This window comes from Onychomys torridus, chromosome 8 (genome assembly GCF_903995425.1).
Source record: "Onychomys torridus chromosome 8, mOncTor1.1, whole genome shotgun sequence".
In the NCBI taxonomy this organism is placed as follows: Eukaryota; Metazoa; Chordata; class Mammalia; order Rodentia; family Cricetidae; genus Onychomys; species Onychomys torridus.
In genome coordinates this window covers 62600178-62625326 of record NC_050450.1, presented here as the reverse complement: position 1 = coordinate 62625326, position 25149 = coordinate 62600178, and the positions used below count along the sequence as shown (strand labels likewise).

The following is a 25149-nucleotide window of genomic DNA, read 5'->3' as shown; positions in this document are numbered from 1 at the left end:
ATGTATTGTTTATGTACCCACCCAGTGCTGCTGCTGCAGGGGAGAAGCCAGGAAGATAAAATACTTTTAAAAAAATGCCAGGCAGATTGTTGCTCTGCAAACCTACAGCTGAGGGACATTTAATATGATGAACATTTGTTGCATACAAGCTCTAAACTGGTCTTTGGATAAAAATAAGCCTCACCTAACTGTCCTGTTTGTCATGTACTGTGCTGGGCACCGTGGGTGATAGAGTGATGACTAAGACCTCCTCCTGAGTGTATGGTCCAGCTCAAGGGCTATACAACAGCAAAGACAATGATAATACCCATGCTGAGTGTGAATCCTGGGAGAGCAGTGCCAGCCCCAGTAGGCACACTGGGTTGTTTCCTATTGCAGATGTAGCTTGCCTGGAAGTAGCTTCTCTCCCACGTGTTGCCACACAGCCTGTAGTCTTCTTGGTGTGCTGAGGACCAGGGTCAGTACACAGTAATCACAGGGCAGTAGACTCTTTAGACTTCTGAGCCTTGGGGACTGCCACAACCACTCCATTCTGAATGCAGAAGCAGCTCCAGACATATGTGAATGAGTTGGGCAGGTGGTATTCCAATGAAACTTTATTTGTGATAACAGGAAGCAGGCCAGTCTTGACCCCTAGGCTAGCCTTAGTGGCCTCCTGTTGAACAGCAGTGTTCACCTCTTCATGGACCTCACTCAGGAACTGCATTACAGCATTTGTTCTGCTATGCAGTTAATTGCTATTTCCCTAAAAAAGGTTTCAAACTTAAGTGTATCCATTTATTGATTTATTTTTGAGGTGCTGGGGATCAAGCCCAGGGCCTTACACATGCTAGGTGAGTGTTTTACCATGTCCCCAGCCCCCAGGGGCTTTTATTTTTAAAGGAAGTCATAGAATGCTACTCTAACTGGTAAGCCCTGGCTATTATGAACCGAAGGCGGTTTTGTGTGTGCATGTTTGTGTGTGCTCATGCACGTGCGAGAGTGGATGAGTATGTGTGCAAATGTGTATTTGATTTATTTTGTTCTGCTTTTGAGACTATAGCTCAGGCTGATATTGAACTTGTGTAGCCCAGTCTGGCCTGGGACTCATTCTTTTTCCATCACAGCCTTCTGCTTGCTAAGAAATACTATTAAAAAGCAAAATAAAGTTGTGGAGATGGGCTAGATTGTGTCTCCTCTTGAAGGCTTAGAACCTGAGGTCTGTTCTTACTTATCGTAAAGCAGGCTGGGGGTGTCAAGCCCAGTAGGAGAGTGCTAGTGTAGTGTGAGGGAAGCTCCAAGTTCCATCCATGGGAGATGGAACATGAGATCCAGGCATGGGAGAGATGGGATAGAGCTGTCGGTGGAGACTCTGTCCTTGAATTGACGGGGCAAATTAGAATGTTTATGTGTAGCCGCAGGTGTTTGTGGGCAGAGCACATGGGTCAGGCGGGGCTTGTCAGTGATTTAAGCCTGTCACTAGTTACAGGACTTACTGTTATTCTCACTTTCGCTTTCTTTAGTAGTTATTAACCTTTTTAGTTTTTGCACAGGAGGAAATAAGAGAAAGGTCTGATTCTTTTACCTAGTTTCCCCAAAGGTCAGGTCTCAAACTACAGCGCTGTGTCACACCTAGGATTGTTGACACAATGGAAATATTACTCCAGTTTTCCCAGTTCACATGGACTTAAAAACACCTGTCTGTCTGTTTGTTCATCTGTCCATCCATCCATCCACCCACCCACCCACCCATCCACCCACATATCTATGTACATGAACTCAGAGATCAGAGGATAATTTTCAGGAGTCAGTTCTCTATACCACATGGGTCAAGGAATTGAACTCAGGTTGTCTGGGTTGGCAGCAAGTGTCCTTACCTGCTGAGCCATATTGCAGGTCCCTCATGTGGACTGATTTGTATGTGGCATGTGTATGTGTGCCATGGATGGTGTGTGTGTGTGTGTGTGTGTGTGTGTGTGTGTGTGTGTGTGTGTGTTCCGTGTTGTTTTGTCCATGGGTAGGTTCCACAGTCAAGAAACAGATTCTCACTCCAAGGCTCCCTACATTTTCCTTTTACAACCACACCTGTCTCCCCGCCAACCCCCCCCCACCCCCAGCCTCTGTTCCTTCCTCTGGTTTCTAACTGTTGGCAACCATTTTTCTGTTTATAACACCACACTGGTATCATACCTTTATGAGCTATCGACATTTTAGTTAAGAACCCTCAGGGCTGATCTCTGCTCAGCAGATTCTCCAGCTTCTCAAGTGTGTCACAAGTTTGTTTCTTTTCTTCTTGTCTCCCCCTCTGTCCCTTCCTCTCTCCCATTTCTGTTTCCTTCTTTCTCCCCCCCCCCCTTTTTTTTTTTTTTTATTGTTTTCAGGTAGATTCTCACTGTGTAGCCCAGGCTGTCTTTGAACTTGGCACCTCCCTGAGTGCTGGGATCACAGGTGTGCGTCACCGTGTCTGTCACCTGACTGAGGCCCTGTTTCTCTTGCTGAGTAGTTTTCCATGGTCTGGCTGCACACACCGTGCTTAGCCATTCCTTCACTAAGGCATCGGGGTTGTTTCCAGCATTGGGGAATCATGACTAGACCACTGTGAACACTTTTATGTAGGATTTGGGTTTTGAACCTATGTTTTCATCCCTCTGGGGGAATTGTCCAGCAGTATAATTGCTGGTTGCATGGTAAATTGCACGTGTAGCCGCCAGACCATTTTCTGGAGCGACTGTTTCTTCACCAGTGTGTGAGTGATCCAGCTTTCCTGCATCCGAGCTGGATTTGGTGCTGCTGACTTTTAATTTAGCCCTTCTGACACAGGCATGGTGTAGCTCATTGTGGTTCTGGTTTGCATTTCCTGCCGACTAATGATGCTGAGCATTATTTTCTTCACGTGCTTACTCACCATCTTTGTGTCCACATAGGCGAAATGTCTCTATCTTTTGACCATTTTCTAGTTTTTCTTACTGTTAAGTTTTACTAATCCATAATTCTCACACTGCAGTTCACAACAGTAAGAATTACGGCCCCCGCAGGTGGCTTGAGGTTTGGCCGCAGTGGTGCAGTGATAATGATCTGATTCCAAAGTATGCTCATCACTCTCCAAATAAAACCTACACCCTGGACAGTCACTCCTGGGTCCCATTCCATTTAGTTCCTGGAAGATGATATCAAATTCAAGGCCAACCTCGGCTACATAGTGAGAATCTGTCTCAAAATAGCCTGCCTTCGGTTCTGTGGATTTGTCTATTCTGGACCTTTGAGAAGTGGAAGAATAAATGTGACAGTTTTGACTGGTTTCTTTTGCTTAGCTAATTATTTTCGGGGTTCATTGATGTTGTAATGTGGTATGTCTATTCCTTATTTAGGTCAAATAATGTTGCATTGAATGGCTGTACCACATAAAAACAATCGGTTGGTTGGTAGGGAGATAATCTGGGTTGTTTACACTTGTGGGTTATGTGCAGTGCTGTTGTTGATATTCATGTACAAGTTGTTTTGTGTGTGTGTGTGTGTGTGTGTGTGTGTGTGTGTGTGTGTGTGTGTGTGTGTTCATGCATTTTGATGTCTCTTAGGTATATACCTAGGGGCAGAATGGCTCAGTGGTTAGCCTTCTGAGGGACTGAGACTGTTGGCAGAGTATCTGCCCTGTTCACACCCCTGTCAACAGTGAGCAAGTGTTCAGAGTTCTCTGTAACCTCACCCACATTTGTTCCTGTTATTCACCATCAGACTCATCCTAATGGTTGTGAAGAGGGGTCTTATTGTAGTTTTGATTACCATAGAGCTTTTGCTATGAGACAGGGTCTTACTGTGTAGCCACAGCTAGCCTAGAATTTGCTCCCTAGCCTTGAATTTGCAGAACTTTGCCTGCCTCTGCCTTCCGAGTTGCAAGGATTAAAGGAGTGTGCCACCACATCAAGCCCTACTGTAGAATTTTGCAAGTTCTTTTTAGAGCTACTTTGGAAGCCAGGGACCAGTCCTTTACTTTGAATCATGCTTTTGGTGTCATCTAAGAGCTCTTTGCTCTGGGCTCTGCTGGACTCCAAGGCCTTCTTACCCAGGGCCAGCACCCAGCCCTGCAGAGTGCTCCTCCATTAACTTGTCCCCTAGCTGAGGACAGCTATGGCAAATGTCCTGGATAACAGGGAAGAGGGGAGAAGGGGACCTGGACAATCCTTTCGCTTCACACCCAGAGGTTTCTTCTCATTCCTTCCCTGGCCCCCGTGTTTCTTCCAGACCCTGGAGGAAGAACTATTTGGGAATAATGAGGAGAGCCCAGCTTTCAAGGAGTTTTTGAACCTCCTGGGGGACACCATCACACTGCAGGACTTCAAAGGGTGAGTTTTGTCAGGGACTGGCTTCATCCATGGGTGCAGCCCTTGGTGAGGGCCTTGGCAGTCAGCTCTGTCCTGGGGGACCACGGGAGCTTTTCCAGCTTCTGATTCTTTGCGCATGTACCTGCATTCCTGAAGACTCAGTGGTCCTAGGGATAATCCACAGTGACAGGTTGGCTGAAAGGCAGTGGCCTTGGAAGCATGATGAGATTGCTCCTGCTGAGGTTTGCCTTCCTAATTACATTTGGCTCAGACTGTCAGTGAAAGGAACCCACCTTCCCTGCCACTCACCTGGCAGGAGAAAGAGAACCCTGTGCTCTTTGGAAGGGAATGACCCAATTTGGACAACGTGCGAAGAACAGATAATTAAGACTTCACACGAAAATAATAACCCTCTCGACAGAAATCCATGCAACAGTGTACAGTCCCTTAAGTGGACAGAAAGCTAGACTATTGGGACTATTGTTTGGAAAACCCTGGCCCTTGATTTTCCTAAGATTTAGTCCAGGAGCCCAAACAAAAAGCTAACATCTTGTGGAAAGCACTTAGTTCAGTTGCAGTAGGTGTTCAATAATTGCTTTCTTCCTCTGCTTCCTTCACCTTCCCACCCTGCCCTTAGCTCCGCCGTCTCCTCACTTTGAAGTCACACTACTGTCTGGAGTCAGTCACACCAGGGTTAGAATCTCACCTCTGACACTCACAAGCCCTAAGATGTTGGACCAGTGGCTTTACCAGGAGAAGAGTCCAGTTCCTTATCTGTAAAAAAGGGAGATAACTGTGAACATAATAGCACCCCACAAGGTCACAGGGGATTAAAACAGATAACGCAGACAAAACAGGTTTGGGAGCTGAAAGGGCCTGAGGTGCACCTGTGATTTTGTTTTTCCTTCCCTTCCCTTCCCTTCCCTTCCCTTCCCTTCCCTTCCCTTCCCTTCCCTTCCCTTCCCTTCCCTTCCCTTCTTCCTCCCAGTTGCTGAAGACTGTGGTCCCAGGCTGTCAGCCACATCTCTGTGAAGGGGGAAGGGCTGACTCCTAGAAGGCCATCAGTTCTTCCCCAACTTCTCCTTCCTGGGATGATACAAGTGTGGATGGAGGGGCCTCCGTGTGGTTTGTCTCTGTGAAGCTGATGGTTTGAAGTTGATCAGCTGTCCCCTTCTTCTGGCAGGTTTCAAGTCTCTCATGGGCTCAGCCACATCCAGTAGAGTGACTGGCTGTCCTGGCTCTTGAGCAGTGACTTGGACAGAGCAAAGGCTCATTGTACAGCTTTGGGGGCCTCGGGGAGCTAGGTCAGGCATTTGTGTGGGCTTATGAATGGATGATGGATGATGGCCTTCCCACTTGAACAGCCCTGTGGAGGGTGCATAACCAAGGCTTGAAGTAGAGGCTTTGCTTTAAATTAATTAGTTAGTTTATTAATTTGGTTGTGCCGTAAGACAAAGTCTCACTCTGTAGCCCCAGGCTGGGCTCAAACTCAGGATTGTCCTGTTTTGACCTTCACAGTGCTAACATGTGCCCACCAGGTCCCGACCACTAGGTCCACCTCTGTCTCTCATATAGGTGGTTGATGGTAGGACACTCGGCCAGGTTGCTCCGAAGAACCAGTCTCCACACCTTCCTACCTTGTACCCTCGTTGGCCCTCAGCTCTTCCATGTGTTCTCACCCATTTGTTTGCTACCTGCCCTTGGTGGCACCATGATGCCACTTCACCTTACTCCTCGTTCTGTTCCTGCCCTGTTTTATGACAGTTTCCGAGGAGGCCTGGATGTGACCCACGGACAGACAGGGGTGGAGTCAGTGTATACCACTTTCCGGGACCGGGAGATCATGTTCCATGTCTCTACCAAGCTGCCCTTCACGGATGGTGACACCCAGCAGGTAACCAGTACAGAAGGCAGGGCCAAGCTGTAGGTTGCTTCCACTTGGCAGATGGGACACACAGCCCGGGGGGTGGGGGCTGTTGAAACACTTCCTTGAGGCTCAGGGTGTAGCTCAGCGGTAGAGTACTTGTCAAGCATGTAGGAGGCCCTGGACTCTATCTCTAGCAGGAAAAGTAGAAGTTTCCCTTGGGAAGTCAGTGAAGGGTCCAGCTGGGAGCAAAGCAAACAGGGCTGATAAATGCTGCTCAGCAGGCAGATCTGCAGATGGGAGTCGGAAGCCGGGAGAACAAGCTGAGTGTGCACGCCTCGTAGCCAGTCAGTGCCTCATGGGTTCAGAACCTGCAGAGTGGCATCTGTGTTAGAAGGCTGCTATGGGGTTCTGTAGGTTTCCAAACAGTGGGCTCCTGTGAGCCATGCCTGGCATGCGCCTGTTTCTTGTGGAACATGTGCCCTGTCCTGGCCACTCAGCCCTTCTGCCTTGGCTGCCTTGTGTGGGTGAAGTTTGTATGAGAATCTTCTCAGCCTCATTGCCTGTCCCTAACCTGGGGACTCTGTGAGACTTGTGACTCCAGACTTTGCCAGCTCTCTCCAGGGTAGCTGCTTGGAGCTGCTCATCCCTGGGGAGGGCTTGGCTCTTGCAGCTGGTCCTGGCTGTTGTGGCATTAACTACCTTATCCCACTTCTGTCCTCCTTCCTATCTTGGAGAGCACAGGAGGGCCCCTCCAAACTCTGACCTGTTTGTTTCTGCCAGGGCACTGGGGTGGGAGCAGGGATGCAGAATCGTAAACACTGTTGCATGGCTTCTTGGGAATAAAAGAAATTGGCAAGTGAATTATGATTTGGCTCCCAAATAATAGCAGAATGTTCCAGAAACACATGGGTGTGGGATTCCCTTGGGTAGCCAAAGTGGGTTTTCCCTGGGTGTCTCATCCTTGGTCCCTGTTTTCTTGTAGCTTCCCTCACCTACTACCCTAGTCTGAGGCTTGTGTGCTACAGAGCTTGGCTCTTGGCAGGGACCAAATCAATGATAGTTCTTCTTTTCTCTTAAGAAATGGGCATCCAGCGGTGTGTGTGTGTGTGTGTGTGTGTGTGTGTGTGTGTGTGTAACAAGTGAGGCAGTATGCGTAAAAAGTGCCCAGTACAATGTCCAGAGCAGAGCAGACACTCTGTATGTGAGAAACTCAATTTGAAAGGGCTGAGCACAAGTCCTGCTTTGAGTATGCAGTTAATAAAAGACCAAACATAGGGTGAGACCTGGTGTACAGGAAGAGCTTGACATTTGTCATCATATGAACAGCCATTCATGGTTCCTGGCACATAGTAGGGGCTTGTAGCCTTTATCACATGGCAAAGTGCCTGGCATTGCTGGGTCCTGTCTGCCCACTCTCCCCCAGCCAGTTGACCTGCATTTCTCTGAGTGTGTCCTCACCTCTGGTGGAATGATCGGTCCCCTGCCTCTTCTGTCTGCATTCCCTCACCGATCCTGTCCATGTTTTCCAGGATGCCCTCTTCTGCCACCTGCTCTCTGCTCCTAAAGCTGCAAGGTACTTTCTGCCAGAGAGCAGCTGATTTACCTTTGGCTTGCAGCTTGGTTCGTGAGTTCAGGTGGCTTGTCCTGTGTTTGTGTTTCTTCTGAACCAGTTATGCCTGGCCTGACATTCTTACATTCTCTCCTGGGTCCTGAGTCCAGGCTCTGTATGCTGTTGAGTTTAGTTACACTCGGGTGAGCTGTTACCTAACAATCTGGCCTTCTTCCTCCCTTTTCTTCTTGGTAGTTCCCACAGATTGAGAGAAACAGCTCCCCAAAGAGCTGGGCCTCAAGAGTTCAGGGTTTATGAAAGGCGGAATAAAGAGGAATTTGTTGTTGAGCTCTTTTCTGTTTAGGGATAGTCCCAACTCTTGTAACAATGAAGTAATTTCTGTTTAGCTGCAGAGAAAGCGACACATTGGCAATGACATTGTGGCCATCATCTTCCAAGAAGAAAACACACCATTTGTCCCAGATATGATTGCTTCAAACTTCTTACATGCCTACATTGTTGTTCAGGCTGAGAGCCCGGGCACAGAGACCCCATCCTACAAGGTAAGGAAGAAGCCTCATTGAGGGGGAGGGTGTTGGTCATGGACCCAGGTACATCCCTAGGGGTGGTGATCTCAGTGACATCAAAAGACACTAGATCTTAGCTGGGCAGTGCTGACACACATCTTTTATCCCAGCACTCAAGAGGCAGATGCAGGCAGATCTCTGAGTTCCGAGGCCAGCCTGGTCTACAGAGTAAGTTTCACGAAAAACACCAGGTCTTAACAGTATTGCAGGCCCCATGGTTGGTCCAGCTTCTGAGATTTGGAGGCTGGCCCTTGGTGGAAGGCACTTTCTGGGATCATCTCCTCCATGCTTTCTCTAACTTTTCAGCTTCTCACTCATTGGTCCAGAAGCCTCGAGTGCTGAGCTTTGGATATGGTGATAGCATTTGCTAGAGGAAGTCTGAGGAGGAGGAGAGGAGATGGAGAGGATGGACAGGAAAGGGGAAAGAGAGTGGGACAATGGGAAGACCAAGGTTAAAAGGGCCTCATAGACCCTGGCCCCTGCATCTGGATGATGTGGGCAAATGAATGGCTTTAACTGGAAGATTTCGATGAGCGTGCAAGACCTGGGTGATGCTCCTGACTGGGGACTTTTAGTTTTTTTTTTTTTTTTCTAGGATACATGAAAGCTAAAAATGTCACCCTGGCTGCCGGTGGTGATACATGCCTGTAATCCCCAAATCCCAGTAGATGTGGGGGCAGGGGCATAGGGGATGAGAATCCCTAGCTTGCTTGGCCTACATAGTGAGACCCTGTAAAAAATAAAAAGAGGATGAGGAGGGTGTGAGAGGCAAGGTGGATTAAAGAAAGTTGGATTTAGTCAGTGTATATGGTATGCATGTGTGGAAATAGTACACTAAACTCAATTAACATGTATTAATTGTACTCATCATATTAATTAATTATATAATTATATACTTAATATAATAATAATTAATACATGTTAATTTTTTTAAAAAGGGAAGGAAGGGCCACCTGCTGAAATGGGAGGAGGTGTGGAATTGGACTGTTCTGGCTCCCAGCCCTCAGCATCGTAGAAACAGGACACATTCCCTTGCCCTCCTCACTGGCGGCTTCACCTCCCTTCTTTTTCCTAACTTCCAGGGCAGCACATCTCCTTGTTCCACTGGTTTGAGGGGCCTGGGACCCGTGGGAGTTAAGCTGAGTCAGAGGTTTTAGGGTGAGGGCTAGGTGGTCTCTGAGCCACCGAGTAAGAACCAAGTGACAAGTTTCTGCTTTTCTTTGTTTCCTGGGAAGAGAGACCAGAGTTCAGATTCCCAAAGCATTCCCTGCATCACAGAATGCCAGGTTCCAGCGTCTATGCAGGAAGAGAAATGGTCCTCTCAATGCAAATGGGAGAACTGAGGCTGGGAATGCATACTAGATGCTAGCCCAGGCCCTTGCTGCTGTCTGGGGCTCGCTGTGTCTCAGCCACCGTCACAGCCTTCATGATGGTGATACTTCTGCTTTGTCAATGTAAACCTACCTGTAACAAGTGCAAACGTCATATCAGCTTTTAAAAACCAAGTATGAGACATGAAAAAAATAGAAAGAAAAAGGAATTCTCAAGCTGGGGAGGTGGCTGTCAGTATCATGCCGCTGTACAAACTCGAGGACCTGAGTTCAGATCCTGCACACCCACATAGAAAGCTGGGTGCATTTGTACTTCCAGCACTGGGATGGCAGAGACAGGAAGATCCCTGTGGTCAGCCAGTTGAGCCAAATAAAGGTTCAGTGAGAGACCCTGTCTCAAAAGATAAGGTGGGAGCTGGGTGTGGTGGCACACGCCTTTAATTCCTGAACTTGGGAGGCAAAGGCAGGAGGATCTCTGAGAGTTTGAGTCCAGCCTGGTCTACAGAGTGAGTTCCAGGACATGCAGGGCTACAGAGACCCTGTTACAAAACCAACCAACCAACCAACCAACCAACCAACCAACCAACCAACCAACTGAACAACCCAAACAACAACAATATAAAACAAATGTAGATGGCTCAGTGGGTAAAGGTGCTTACTGGACAAGTCTGGTGGCCCAGGTTTGATCACAGTACCTATGTGGAATACCTACTCCTGAAATCTGTCCTTTGGTCTCCACATACACCCTACCCCCATATGCACACACGTGCGCGATCTCCCTGTGGAAACACATACCCCTCTCCTAACAAGTCCATGATAAGCGTACCTCTCCCGTTGAGGTCCGTGGGCTTCTTTTATGTGCATGGCCCTGTGTGCCCCTCTGACATTGAGCAGTCTAGCCTGCTTTGACTGAACTGGGCATTCAGTTTGCAGTTGTCTGGCTCATTTTCTGGTAGACACAGGATTTCTTATTCTGTGCTTGCTGTGTGCTGGGAACATGGGGGACCAAGGAAGATCTGGCTTTATTGACCCTAGGCAAGGGACAGAGGAGCCAGTTCAGTCAGGGCAGCATTATAGCCACCCGCCCCCTACTGAGGCAGGTTTGGACTTGTGACCCATGCCTGCGTCTTCCAAGGTGCTCCCCAGAGTGCTGCCCACCTAGCTCCCCCCTCCTCCGCAGAAGCACCATGGGTGACTCATAAACTGTGAGGAGGACTGGCTGACGCTGGGCCTTAGCTGAACCCCACAGGAGGAGGACAAGCAACAAGAAGGAAGAGGAAAGGAGGGAGGGACCCCAGACAGAGCAGTATAGTCAGCCAGCCTGGGGTCTCTGCTTCTGGTCCTGTCTCCTTGTAGCTGTGTGATTGCCGACTCCGGGCCTCTTTGCAAGACAGGAAAGCTGGATTGTATAACCTCAGAGAGCCTTCTAGCCCTGGACATTTGTGGGAGCAGAGACAGAGTCAGGGTGTAGGCTGCCAGGTGGATTGGGGGAGCTCTGTATTTAAGGTACCCTTTTGTACATGTAGTCCAGTGGGAGCAAGTAAAGACAAAAAAACTGAACGATGGTGGTTCCTGCTCTGTGCCAGACTCTGCACTACAACAGTCTTCTTTTTCTACATTTATTTGTGTGTGAGTGTGTAAAGTGCATGTGTGAGTGTGCATATGGAGATCAAAGGCCAACTTGCAGGAGTCGGTTCTCTCTGTCCACAATGTGGTTCCTGGGGATCGAACCCAGATTGTTGGGTTTGGTGGCAAGTGCCTGCCTTTACCCACAGAGCCATCTCACTAGCCCTTGAACAGTCTCCTTGAAGCCTAACAAGGCCCATCAGCTTGCTCATAGGGAAGAAACTAAGACTGATTGCTGCCGAGGGCATTTAAAGCTGAGGCCACAGAGCCAGGGAGCCTGGAGCTAGAAGTCTTCCCTGGAGCCTTTGGGGCAGGTGAGAAACAGGCTCCATGAGTGTGCATGAAATGTGACACTGCATTACTTTCCAGGTATGGGTTTAGTTCCCATCACTGTAGATTGAAAAGAGATTCCAGCTCGGCAATCAATAGGATCCCCCATCCCTACCCCTCAGGGGCCATCCCACCCGACTCCTGAAGTTCTACCAAGGTTCCAAGGCTCTTCTGTGAAGCAGGCAGCTGGTGGAGGGCCTTCCCCTGCCCATCACGACTCCCTCTGAACAACCCTACCAGTGGTTTGGTTGGCAGGTCATACCTGGACACGGAGAGGGGGGGGTGAGAGGTGGGGGGGGGGGTAAGGGCTTTGCTGGGTCTCCAGCCCTTACTCTCTCAGTTCCCCTGGGCACCTGGTTGTCCCCATACTGAGCTCCTTCTGGCCTCAAAGAAGCTTCCCCAGACTGACCTGCCCCTGCTTCCACCCAGCCCACGCCTGGTTTAGGTACAGGAAGGTCAACACAGAGCTTCTGCTTTTGGAAGCAAGTTGAGAGGAGGGGGCGACAAAGGCTTAGCTGCCTGGGAAGACTGAGGTCAGAGGGGGAGTAAGATGAGGATGGTTGATGGATGGACGTCACCAGAAAGGGCTTGGATCCTGCCCCTGCTGACCTGTGGACTTAAGGGCGCATCTGAGCCACTTACCCCGTCAGCACAGACTACTTTAATGCAGGCCCGAGGAAGAGGAGCCAGGCCAGGGGAAACAGCTGGGCCGGCGTCTGAGCTTTGTCCCAAGTGTCCCAGATACCCACAGTGGGCAGCCAAATTCTCGCTCCAAGATGGAATTCTAGACTTAGGCCACCAATGCGTGGTAGGTAGATGGAGGGAGGGGGGCTGTATCTGGCAGATGGGGCTCAGCCAAAAACTTGTCAGTGAACACTAACCATTTCTTGACTCTGAGTACCTCAGTTTGGGCTGTGCTGACAGCCTTGAGCTTGTAAGAAGAATGCTCCATTGGCTAAGCTTCTTTCCCTCTGGACCTGGCAGGGCCTTGTTTTGGCTGGGCCCCAGGCTGCCTGCTCATCCAGTCTGGCAGACTATTGCATCTGCCCTACTTCACAGGCCAGAGCGGTTGGCGGCATGCCAGGGCTGGCACGTCAGCCTCTGCTAGTGAAGGAGTAGGGCAGCCTCCCCAGAGCCCTGTAGCCTCGGGGGCTAACAGCAGGTAAAACTAAGGGAGTTGCATGCTGAGAGGAGGTGAGGAGTGGAGCCTGCCTGCTCCAGGACCAACTGTATGTAGAGTCCCCGGATGTCCTTACAGCCCAGGTTTACGGCATCTGGCTGGAGCCTGGCTGTCCCCCGTCTTCCTTCCCAGCCAATGCCTTTGGTCTCTGTACTCAAGCCTCAGCCAGACTGACTGACTCTATGTAGGGCCAGGCTCCAGACCTGGGTCCACTGCTGTGGCAATGTTCTCAAGAGCCCCAGACTCTTTTTGCAACCAGTATTTATTTTTTTCCAAAAACTTAAATTATTTATTGTTGTTATAATAGTAGTAGTAGTAGTTGTTGTTGGTGTGTGTGATGTGTTGGGGGAACGCAGACACATCTATGGAGGTCAGAGACAACTTTTGGGAGTCAGTTCTCTTCTGGGGACCATCAGGCTTGTGTGGCAGGTTTTTTTTTTTGTTGTTGTTTTTGTTTTTTAACCTGTGGAGCTATCTCTCTGGCCCCATATTTACTTTTTAAACACTCAAAGTGAGTTTGATATATGGTCAGGTTTGGGGCTCACTATAGTGGGGAAAAACCTCAGGGCTGTGTTGGAGTGGTCTGGATTCTTTGTGCCCCTTTCCCTGGTTTTGGGGGTGATTGTTCCATACCCCAACCATCTGCTTCCTCATTATTAAAATGGGCTCTAGTTCTCAGTTGCCTTCTCTGGGATGAACACGGCAATGGGGCATCGAGATAAACTTCCTGGCCACCTGCATTGCCTTGTTGTCAGGGTCCCAGCTGTTTCACAGCCCAGGGCAGCATCCTGCTGAACTTGCTTTCGGCCCCTAGAAAGGCAGAGGGAAGGATGTAGGCTTCTCTCCCATCCAGTCCACTAGAGGAGCATCATTTGGGGTTTGTGGGTGATGCTCACACAGACATTCTACCTGTGTTCTTGGGGGGGAGGGGTGAGCTGGTCTGTGGTAAGGAGAGGGACTCCTCTTCTGTCTTAGCCCATGCCAGACTGTTTCGTTCAGGTATCGGTCACTGCAAGGGAAGATGTGCCTGCCTTTGGCCCCCCTCTGCCAAGCCCACCTGTTTTCCAGAAGGTAAAAACCTCTCCTTCCATTCTCGTCCCACTCGAGACCCCGGATCTCCCCACCTGAGTTTCAGTGGTTGGGATGGGATTGCATGTAGACTGGGGTCATTGTCAGGGAGGTCTTGTTAGAGCTCTAGGGATACCTCCTTCCTGGATATCTCCCTACCTCACCCTTGGGTGAGTCTGGCCCTTGTTGGGAGTTTCATGATAGGGTTGTCTTCCCATTAGTAGAAGGACTTTCATCCTGTGCTCCAGGCCAGGCGCCAGTGGCAAGAATTGCCTATAGTAGCCAAGGTGCCATATGGAGGGTGGGAGCCAGCACCAGGGAAGCTGGCTTCCATGCTGGTATGTTAGCAGGTGGGGCTGCCCTTGGCTGGATATGACCGGATATGAGAAGGGCTCTTTCAGGGGCTGACCCCACACCCCCTCTTCTGCCTTTCCGTTACTGTGGTAGGAAGCATTTTGTCTACAGCGGAGGCTGGGAGGATTCTGAGCCCTCTTATCTGTTTCAGGGCGCAGAATTCCGGGAGTTTCTGCTCACCAAGCTCACAAACGCAGAGAACGCTTGCTGTAAGTCGGACAAGTTCTCCAAGCTGGAGGTGAGAATGCCGGAGTCTCTTCTGGGCTTGCTCTGAGCATCTTTCAGGGGTCTCACCATGGGGCTTGTTCAATTAGGGAGCCTTGTGCTCCCTCCTAAGCCCTCAGCTCTGTGTTGCTTTGGGAACTCTTTTTTATTTTTTTCCTTCTTGGTGGGAACTCATCTAGATTCTCGGTCTCACCAGGCAATCACTAGTTGTTTACTGAACATGTATTATGCTCAGGTCTTGTTCTGTTGTCAGGGATAAGTGAGACATGACTTCTGCTGCTATGCAGTGCACAGGCCTGGACTGAAGAGAAACTGTGGTTTATAATGCAGTGTACTGTATGACACTCTGGGCTACGATGGAGCCAGTGAGCAGTGATTGCTTCTGCTAGGGAAGATGGAGGGTGTATTCAGGGAAGGCTTCTTGGAGGAGGTTGCTTTGGAGCTGCTGAATCTTGATGTCTGATGAAGCTTTCATGTGAAGAGAGTCTGGGAAATCATTCCAGACACGGGGAACAGTCAAGGGCCAAACAGAATCAGACTTTCTGGGGTGGGAGGTGTGGCCCTGACAGCAAGCTCATGCGGCTGGAGGATGAGACTCAGCTGCAGATGGTGGTCGCCTTAGGTGGGGAAGGGCTGGGGCTTACAGGTGGTGTGGGTGCTGTGAAGTTCTTAAGCGGTATTTGATTCACATGTTAGAGGCATCATTGGCCAGTGGGTGTTAGAGGAGGAGAAGGGGCTGAAAGGGAGCTAGGGCAGGAAACTGGCCAGTTAGAAATGACTAAAGGCTAAGAGACTCAGCAGAGGGGAACATTTCACAGGAGGTACTGGGTTAAACTGTGGGTAGGTTTGTCCACCCAGAGGCCTGCAAGCCTCAGGGGCCCCAGGATAGCCATGCATGTGTTCCAAGACAAAATCATAGACTAGTAAGTATAAAACATCATGCATTTCCCCCTGGTAACCTGACTGTGCAGTTCTTATTGAGGACAACATCGGGTCACAGTGTCAGAAGGTTGGACATTCCTCTAAAGTCAGGAATGGGAAGACACTCCTAGAAATAAGGATGGGAAAAGTGGAATTCTAGGGTGACTCAGGCTTTCAGCTTAGGCTCTGTGGTGACCTGGGGACAACTGGGAGAGGAGCTTCCTTAAGACTGTGGCCTGGGGAAAGGACTTGTCCACTCTGTGTGTGTGGAGCCCCCTGGAGGCTGCATGCATATCCCTGGCTAATACCTGGCTCTTAGAGAGCCATGGGCAGAGCGGCTGTGGATATAGTTCTTGGTCTGAGATCTGGGCTGGGCATCTCTAGGGCAAGCCTTGGAAGAGGTGGTATGCAGGGAGAGTGAGAGCAGGGCCCGGCCCAGAACGTTTGTGCTAACCGCAGTGTCAGTGAGCATGAAGTTCAGTCTCCTCTAAGACCCCCACATGGCCAGGAATGATGACAGAACAGCAGCCCTCAGACCAGGCATCTGGAACCTAGAAGGAAGTACACAGGTGGGTGTCTGTACTCTGTGTATACCTTCCCTTTCTAGGACCGGACCCGGGCTGCTCTCCTGGACAACCTTCATGATGAACTCCACACACACACTCAGGTCATGCTCGGCCTAGGCCCTGAAGAGGACAAGTTTGAGAATGGGGGCCACGGAGGATTCTTGGAGTCTTTTAAGGTATGGATGGACACAGGCTAACTTGGGGTTACTGTGGCAGAGGGCAAAGAAAGCAAGCCGCTGTGTTAACGGGAATATGGCCTCAGAGCCTAAGGAAGGGCCAGTCAGAGGTGACAGGATGGGGTGGGACTTTGCCAAGGGCTGGGGCATTGTGTATATGAGGTTGGGGCAGCTGGCAATGACTCCAGTGACCTCCGTGCTCTCTCCCTTGGCCTGGACCATTGTCAGCCCAGGAATCCTCTAAGCAGGCAAGTGAGTGGGCAGAGGAGAGGAGACCACATGAACTAAGAAACTCACTGTTTCCCACTGTTTCCCTCTGTGGTTGGGGAGCCCAGGAAAAATGGTGGGAGTGAGGTCGTAGCCTTAGGGGGCTTCAGTAGCTGGCTGGGTGCTGCATGAGTCTTCCTTGCTGGCAAAGTCCTGGGACCTGGGTGGGGGTGGGTGGAGCCATAGACAAGTCTCTCTAGCATTGAAAAGGGAAGAGTTTTATCCAGGAGGAGCTCCCTGTCTCCAGAAGTACGCAGATGGAGCCAGTGAGGGGCAGAGAAGGTCTCACTCTCATGCCCAGGTTGAGTGCCTGCTGGTCCACACATGTATACATTGGCTGGTCCACACTTAGGTTGGCGTCTCATTTGAACCTGAGTGTAATGGTGTGCCTTTGGCGAGATAGTATTTCTCAGTCTCTCCTTTAGCATGGGGTGGGGTGGTGGTGCTGGAGGGCAAGCTAGAAGGGGCCACAGCATCTCAGGACCCCGCATCTCAGAGGTGTGGCTTTGTTCCCACCTAGACTTTCTGTCTCATGGTTCTGTCAGGTCTCCCTCCCTCCCATCAGAGAGAGATTCATAAACATGACATTTTGAGGTCGCTGTTAGGATCGGGGTTACATGTATTTAAAAATCCCAGCTATAGAGTAGTAGGCAAGGTCTTTAAAGTCCCCAAGCCACAGTTTTCTTGTTAAGGACCCAGTGATAATAAATCGGACCTCTGTTGCTGTGTTGTGAGAGTTCATTGGAATAATGCCCGGAAATTGCAGATTGCCTATGACACAGTAAATACCCTTAGCTGTTGTAACAGGGCGCACACTAACCGTGCTGTATAGGTTACATATAGTCATAAACCTCCCAACTGTCATTAGTGCTCTGTGGGGAAAGCTGGTATTATGGATATAATAATTTTGACATAATAATTCACACTCAGTTTTAGTAATTGTGAATATTGCTTCACATGTGAGGAAGCAAAGACACAGAGACTAAATAATTTGTCCCGGGTCGCCTCGGAGACAGTGTTGAAGTCAGATCTCCTAAATTCTTACCAGCTACATGATACTCACTCCCAGTTTCTGACCAGGAAGATTCCACCCAAGCCGGTCAGGCCCGGGCAGGTCTGGGTCAGCTGTGCCCCGCTGGAGAGCTGAGTGAGAGCAGGGAATAGCTCTGTTGGCCTCAGCTGGAGCCAGCTGCTGAGACTCCTCCCAGGGTGGGAGGAGCCAAGCTGCTTGTCCAGGCCGGTAGGAGATTCCTGGGGCTTCTGGTTTAGTCTTGATAGAAGTGGCCCTGAAAGGGGAGAAGTCTGGGGAATTTAGATGCAAGAAGAGCTGGGTGTGGAGGTGCATGCCTGTGTCCCCACCATCTGGGGAGCCAAGGCAGGAGCATGATGAGTTCAAGGATGGGCTGGGCTACAGAGTGAGACTCTGATTTTGAGAAAAGTGAAAACAAAGAGGGAGGAGAAAAGGGCAGAGATGGAAGAGAGAGCCACGGTGGATAGATAGCCTCACCAAGAGGAGGGCGAATGTGAGATTAGGGAATAGGGAACAGGCTTGGGCCTAGGGGAGACAGAGGAGCAGCCACTTAAAGGCCTTCTGAGGCTGGTGGGGTGGGGGGAGCTGCCCCACCTCATGTCACACCTCTCAAAGTGTTCCACCTCCCACAGTAGATTGATTTCTATAGAATGACCAAAACTGAGCTGTGCTTGATGAGCTAGCAGGATGCTGTGTTTTGCAGACATTTTATGAAGCATTTATTGCTTTTTACTGGTTTCCTTTTATACTTTAGAGTTAGTCCCCCCGCCCTTAGGCTTTCAAATATTTATGTGACATTGTATGTAGGCGGTGGACATTCCGCCCATGGGGTTCAATGGATGAGGTGGCCCAGCAGCTAAATACAGGTGACAGATCTAAACGATAGTGGCTCAAGGCCATTCATCCAGTCTCTTGCATCTGTTAGGAGTAGTAGCAGTCGGCGTGTTTCACTTCGGGGTGTCTGAGGTAACCCTAGAGAGGCTTTCAAGAGAGGGCATACTGCAAGACTCTATTATGACTGGCCTGCGAGCCAGTATTCCAGAGACTTCTTTTTTAATTCTGTGGTTGAGGACAGATATGTTTTTTTTTTTTCCATTCAGAGTTCACGCCTGCCTTTGAGGTTGTGAGATGAGTAGAAGGGGCCATCAGGGTCAGGCACAGAGTGAGCCTTGGACTGAGTGTTTCTCTTGCCCTGGAAGGAGATCTTGGCTTCTCCTGTTGGCCCCTTCAGTGTTGATGCAGGTCTCCCATGTGGAGAGACCTGGGCAAGGGGGCAGGCATGGCCTTGGCCCAGTTCAAGAGTCCATCTCTAGTTGTTTTTTTTTTTTTTTTTCCTTATGGGGGTCTTAGGCAGGCTTGTGGTGTCAGAATTATTGACATTTCTTTTGGGGTTAATCCTGGACCTCTGTGAGATCTCTCCAGAATGTAGGGTTGTCTGCAATGATGCCTGAAAGAAAATGCCTAGGTTGAAAGTTCTCTCACAGGCAGATGCGAACTGAGGATGCTCAGGGCTGAGCGTCACCCCACCACCTGTCCCCTTCAGACTGGTCTTCTCTGGAGGGTCAAAGCCTAGAAGCGGACCCACTGTGACTGTAGGCTGAGCGTGCCACATGGGGTGGTTCTTCATGTCTTACTTCAGTTCTTCTGGCTGTGAGTGGAAGCGCGCTTCCTTGAGACACACACCCATTGCTTTATGGATCCTGCTTGTAAACCAAGCTGCCTGGAGGAGTCTCAGGACCTGCTAGGTCTACGGACATTTGGAAGTTTTCATTTTCATATAGATGACGATCTGAAAACCCTACAGATTTCTAGTGAAAAAGTCTCATCCTTTGCAGTGATGACTTGGATGAAAGATGTGTCCATGGCTCAAGGGGGTGGCTGTGGCCATGCTCTTAGAAACTGGCGGAGTTTTGGTTTTCTGATAAAAGAGCTGTGTATCACTCCCTTTTTGGAAGGTACTTATCCCTAGACTGCTGGTCTGTAATGAAGTAAACAGAAAAAGTGACAGTTGATGTGTCTGTGTGGTGAGCATGTATCACATACAGATCATGGTTTGAGAAACACTTGACTGCCCCAACCCTCCACTGACCTCATAGTGTGGAGGCAGGAAAGGAAGCTGGGGTCAGGTGAGCTTTGCTAGACAGGGCTGAGCAAGCGTAAGTCCTGGCCTCCGGCACAAAGGCTTCCGTGATGTCCCCTTCCCTGCCTTTCTCGTCCCTCCGCCGCCCCCTCCCATCTGCCCCTCTCTATCCCCCCCCCCCTTTGTCTCGCTCCCCGGCACTTCCATTCAGTTGCTCATTGTACTGTGAAATTCTTTAGATGTCACCAGACAGTTCCATTCAAGGCAAACATGGTTTGGGTCTCAGCGATGACTGTTACTTGTTTTTCACACTAAAATCCGGGCAGGAGAGCTCACCTGAGTGGGCAGGTGTCATCCCAGGTGTTGGCTGTACAAGGTCTCATTTCATCCTTGTGGTAGCTCCTCCTGGCAGGAGCCTGGGAAAACCAGGACTCCACCTTTCCTGCTGCCAAGAGCAGGAGAGCAGGTGACTGACAACCCACCCAGCCCTGGAATTCTGTCAGCTCATTGGCTCCGCAGATTCTCTTTGTTGACTCTGACAGAGGCACATGGGCATCTGAAGACACTGGCGTCCCTGACATCAGCCTTTGAATTTTTTCTGAGAGTGGGCTTCCCAAACCTCCTGCTTTTCAGTCCTCTTTAGTTAATCAGTGAATTCTTCCATCTTGGCCTTCCCTCCATCTCCTCACTTTCTCCTTCTCCCACCTCTCTCTCCCGCTTCCCATCTCTTTCCCTCTTCCTCTTCCCCTCCCCTCACCTCCTCCCTTCCTTTCCCCCTCTTTGGAGATAGGGTCTTACTATGTAGCCTAGGCTGGCCTCGACCTCTCTAGCCCCCCAAGTTGCATGGATTGTAGGCATGCACTACCATACCCAGCTTTGCATTTTCAGTCTTGGGGCCTGGTATACTAGATTTGGATCCCGGCTCTATCTCTTACTGATGTGTGACAGTTATTTATTACTGGAGAGATTTTCTATTCTCTTTATACCTCAGCCTTTTAGGGATTCGGTAAGATTGTGTATGAAGGCTCCTTAGACCAGATACACTGCACACGGCTTACTATTCATACTTGGATCCTTTCTGAGAAAGAGACAATGAGGACTAGATCAGGATGCAAATGAAGAGTGTGAAATGTTGGTGACCCTAGCAGTGGTGGGACAGGGAAGAAGCATAGAAAGAGGTTGGCACTTATGAAACATTAATGCCATTTAAGGAGCCTTCCTCCCTCCCATCCAAGGACATATCAGATATTTTCAGGTTCCAAAGAGTACATGGCTCTATGATGCTTGGGCGGTAGAATGAATCAAACATGCTGGCTCTTGCAACCATGTCCCAGGAACACCGTTGCTAGGCAACTCTTTTGTGGTCCAGAGAGGGGAGAGGTGACATCCCTCATGGGGCATCTTTGATTCAGACAATAGAGGCTACATGATGTTGATTTGAGGCCGACAGTCCCACACCTCATTGTTGGTGGCTTGTCTTGAGGGCTGTTCCATATACCACAGCCTTTCTGAGTCTCTGTCCCTTGTCAGAGGGAATGGCATTCAGGACGAGGCCCTTTGCCATTCTCAGGTCTCAAAGGTTTCCCTGGGGTCCTGAAGAGCAGTATTTGTGCCAACTGGGAGCTCTTCCTGGATGTCTCAAGGGAAGGATGGGGGCTTTGCTTTTCCTGTGGAGATGTCTGCACATACCTGAGTCCAGAAAGGAGAGGGTGGGCTGCAACTTAGTCCGTATCTGTTTCCTGATGCTAGGGTGACAGGCTCACACCCTGGTGAAGAAAATCCACTAATTACTGTAGCACTAAGTCTAGGTGACTGGCTCAGTTGGTCAAAGCACCCACCTTCTTTCCCTCCTTCCCCTGTGTGGTCCTGGGCTTTGCAGCTTTGTCGTCAGATTTGGCCTCCCAAATGGCTCTTTCAGGTGCTTTTTCCCCAAAGCCACCAGCAGACATGCCCCCTGTTCCTCTAGCAAGGGACCAGTTAAAGGAGTGCTTTAAGCTGAGCGTGGGTGCTTTGCATCCCGGGAAGGAGAGGAGACACTGGAATGGATGCTGCTTCTGTGGACTAGAGTTTGGTACCTGTATTTGAGCCTTTGTTCTTTGGGCCCCAAACAACTGATCGACACATAGGGACTGTCATCACAGACACTGGAGCTTGCATTCTACTCTTGGGAGTGTTCTTTGCACTTTTTGGACTCAGTGCCCCTTTGGTCTCAACACCGCAGTTCCAGCACTTGGTGCTGAGCACACGGGAGACACATTGTGCTTAATAGTAACAACACGACAAGCTGTGTCTGTGATGCACTGGGCCCTCTCTTAGGAGCTTTATATGTTCTTATTGCTACTCCTTGTGTAGGCAGGTCCTATCCCATTCCCCGAACGTCTCAGAGAAGCAAAGCTACCTGCAGGGTCCCCAGCTAGCAGGTGGTGCAGCAGAGAGCCCAGGTATTGCTCCTGGCAACACCAGCTGGGTTGTGTTGTCTGTTGTGTGCCATCTTGTTGAGAAACTAGAGAGATGATCGGAGGGCAATGACGCAAGGGCTTGGGGTCACCGGAGAAAACCTCTGCAATATACCTCAGCTTTAAAAGCCTCTGTAGCAATTGAGAATGTTCTCCTTAGGGGAGCCAGGATCCTGCAACACTTCTGTTGGTTGGAAGCCCTCCTGTAGATGGAGCTGAGTTCCAAGCATCATAAACACCCCTCTTTGACCCTGTGCAGAACAGCATTGCCCTCTAGAGAAGTCCGGGGAGGGATTGTCACCCCAGATCCAGCTCTTCCAGGGTCCCACTCAGTGTTCTTATAGCTTAGCTATTCACATTTTCTCATGTACCATGACAAACCTGACTGTCCTGGTTGTTGTTGGCTGGGCACTTAACAGCTTGCCAATACCCACCCCACCCTACCTTGCACCATCTGTTGCTTTTTGATGGCCACAACTGAACACAAGGCTCCACAATCCAAGCAGTCCCTGCCTGTGCCCATATCTCTTTGAACGGCCATGCAGACCTGTAGTGTTGATTTGGAAATGTGCCTTCAGCTTCTGCAAGCCCAAGTGAGGGCAAACTGCAGCTCCAATGCACAGATGCACTGGAACTTGTTCCAGGGTTCTACATCAAGGGTGATTGTAGCTACACAAGGCACATCAGTGATAACAGTGGGAAGGGTAGTCCAGTATACACTTAGGAGAGGAAGCTTAGCTTTGTGAACACAGGAATGATGTGTGGTTGATGATGTAGCTCGGTGGTAGAGCTCTTGCTCAGCATGAGAGAGATCCTAGGTCCATTCCTCAATGCCACACCAAAAAATAAAAATCAAAATGAAAAGGAGTCAGTGTTCAGTCTGGCACATGTGTTCAGTCCCTATCCTGTGTGGAATGTGTGACAGTCATTTCTACAGACAAGGAAGCTATAACTCAGAGATGCTGAGTTGCTAACTAGACAGTGTCATCAAGGTTTGCTGAGCTCCAGGCCTTGCTTCCCCTTCCATTCAAGGAGGATACCAGGTTGGCCCCCTTTGCACCACTGAGCCCTCAGATCCTGCCTGGACAGAATTCAGAGGACTCTGTGAATACCAATTACTGAGGGGTGGGCTTTGTGACTGTTTGCATGCTCATGTTAGTGTGTGCATTGCAGATGTACACATGAGCCCAGGACAGAGACATCTAGAGGGACCAGGGACTGACCAGGACTCTCAGACCTTTGTCACACCCCATCTCTTGCAGAGAGCCATCCGTGTGCGCAGCCATTCCATGGAGACCATGGTGGGTAGCCAGAGGAAGCTGCATGGGGGCACCATTCCTGGCAGCCTCAGTGGGGGTATTGTCCATAACAGCATGGAGGTCACCAAGACCACCTTCTCAGTGAGTACTTTGGATCCTGGGCCAACATGTGGGGGGGAAGAGGAGTAGGGAGGAAGGGTGTGTCTCACTCCAGGTTTGGGCTGGGCAACTTTAGCAGGGCAAGCTGGGTGATGGGCTGGGGTACACTGGAGCTGCTGAGGAGGTAACCCAGCCTCTGCTCAATGACAGTAAGCCTGTGACACTTCCATGCCAGGTGACCCTGGGGTTGGTTTGTACTATGAATTGTGCTCTGCATCTATTTAAGAACTGAGCTTGGGGCCTCATGAGGGAGACCCTACTAATGACCACTGTGGCCACCTCAGCTAGCTCTGCACCAGGCACTGAGCTGGTGGTTGATCCAGAAGACCCCACCCGATCCCCATCACGGTTGTTTGAATAGACACAGGGGTACTCTCTATTCCACATTTTAGGGAAAGGAGGCTCAGAGAGGTTAGGTAACTTACTAAAAGTCACCCAGCTAAACTGAAGATCTGGGGTTTGAATGCAGGACTTCCTGATAGAAAATTTAGCCTCTTCATAGTGTGTGTTCAGTTCTCAGGGAGAGACAGCCCTGTGGGTCTGTGAGCTTAGGCCTCTTGTCTCACACCAAGGGCGGGTGAGGGAACCATTAGTAAGGCAAGCGGCTTTTGACTTGTATGGAATGGAATTTTCTTTGAAAAGAATTTTAAATAGCAGCATCGAGCCATCGAGATGTTGACTTTTTATTATAAACGGCCTTGAGCAATGGCTTGATTTATCTAATATTTTCCTATCTACTATCTTGTTTCTCTCAGAAGGTCCTATCAGCAGAGCAGGGTGATTTCCTGTGGATGAGGAAGCTGAGGCCCAAAGAGTTTGACCATTCTCCCGAAGAGACACAGCACACGAGTGGCACTGGGGGATTGGCATTGGCATTGGCAGGCTCCAGGCTTTTGCTCAGACTTTCACTCTGCACCTCTTTCCCACCATGAGGCTGGGGGATTGTCAAGCAGAGACCTTGGCCAGCTCCCCACTGCCATCAGTGTGTGTGGAGTCAGCTGAGAGGCTTGTATTTGGTCTGTTATTGCCACTCCTGCCTGGAGTGATAGCGAGTCAGGACCTCTGGGTCCTTATTGCTAGCTGACCCTGACACATCCCTCTATGTTCTGGTCCTTGGCTTCCTCAATAGCAAGGTGAAAGGTGGCAGCTGGCTGCTCCAAGGGCTCTCTAGATTTTTCAGTCTGTGGTTCCCTAAATTGTCCCAGCCAGCTCGGCATCTGGCCCCACTGTGATGAGCCTGTGATCCTCCAAGAGTTCTAGGCTCTGTTGGATCATTACCTGCTGCCACAGGCTTGGCAGGAAAGAGGCCGTGAGTGGTTCAAGTGTTGGGGTCTCAACTCCTTGCTATTTTCTGGGGTCTCACCAGGCCAGGAGTCATGTGCAGACCAGAGAAGGGGTGGGAAGGAAGGGGTGGGCACGTGTACTCACTGTGGCGGTTTTATCGGCAGCCTCCAGTGGCCGCAGCAACCGTGAGGAACCAGTCCCGCAGCCCCATCAAGCGGCGGTCGGGCCTCTTCCCCCGCCTGCACTCGGGCTCTGAAGGCCAGGGGGACAGCCGGACACGATGGTAACTGTCAGGGCCTGGACTCCATCCCAGCTGTGGGGCCCGTCAGCTCTCTTCTTGTGGCTGTCAGGTGCCCAAGCATGGGGACAGTTTTTCCTAGCGTCAGGCTTCCCCTGAACCCTGGCTTCACTCCCTATACATGCTGTCCCTTGTGTTTAGGAGAGAGGCCCTGGCTGGAGAGCTGGGCAGTGATGGGAGAGTTGTTGATGCGAAGACGTTGAACAGGTCTGTGCGACTGCTCAGAGAGGGTGTGCAG

The 25149-nt window shown here is 50.1% G+C and overlaps 1 protein-coding gene across 10 annotated transcripts in view; it reads left to right on the top strand.

Moving 5' to 3' along the window:
* Nucleotides 1-25149, top strand: part of Rap1gap2 (RAP1 GTPase activating protein 2) — a 217902-nt gene that overhangs the window by 181101 nt on the left and 11652 nt on the right. For all 10 annotated transcript variants that reach the window (XR_004945635.1, XM_036195866.1, XM_036195865.1 and 7 more), the window contains 8 exons: nt 4219-4319; nt 6063-6192; nt 8122-8277; nt 13768-13839; nt 14342-14428; nt 15944-16078; nt 23174-23311; nt 24778-24896. Coding sequence is in view for 9 of the 10 variants with exons in the window: in XM_036195866.1 (XP_036051759.1) it covers nt 4219-4319; nt 6063-6192; nt 8122-8277; nt 13768-13839; nt 14342-14428; nt 15944-16078; nt 23174-23311; nt 24778-24896 (938 nt within the window). In the remaining variant the exon portion in view is untranslated. The remainder of the gene's footprint in view (nt 1-4218; nt 4320-6062; nt 6193-8121; nt 8278-13767; nt 13840-14341; nt 14429-15943; nt 16079-23173; nt 23312-24777; nt 24897-25149) is intronic.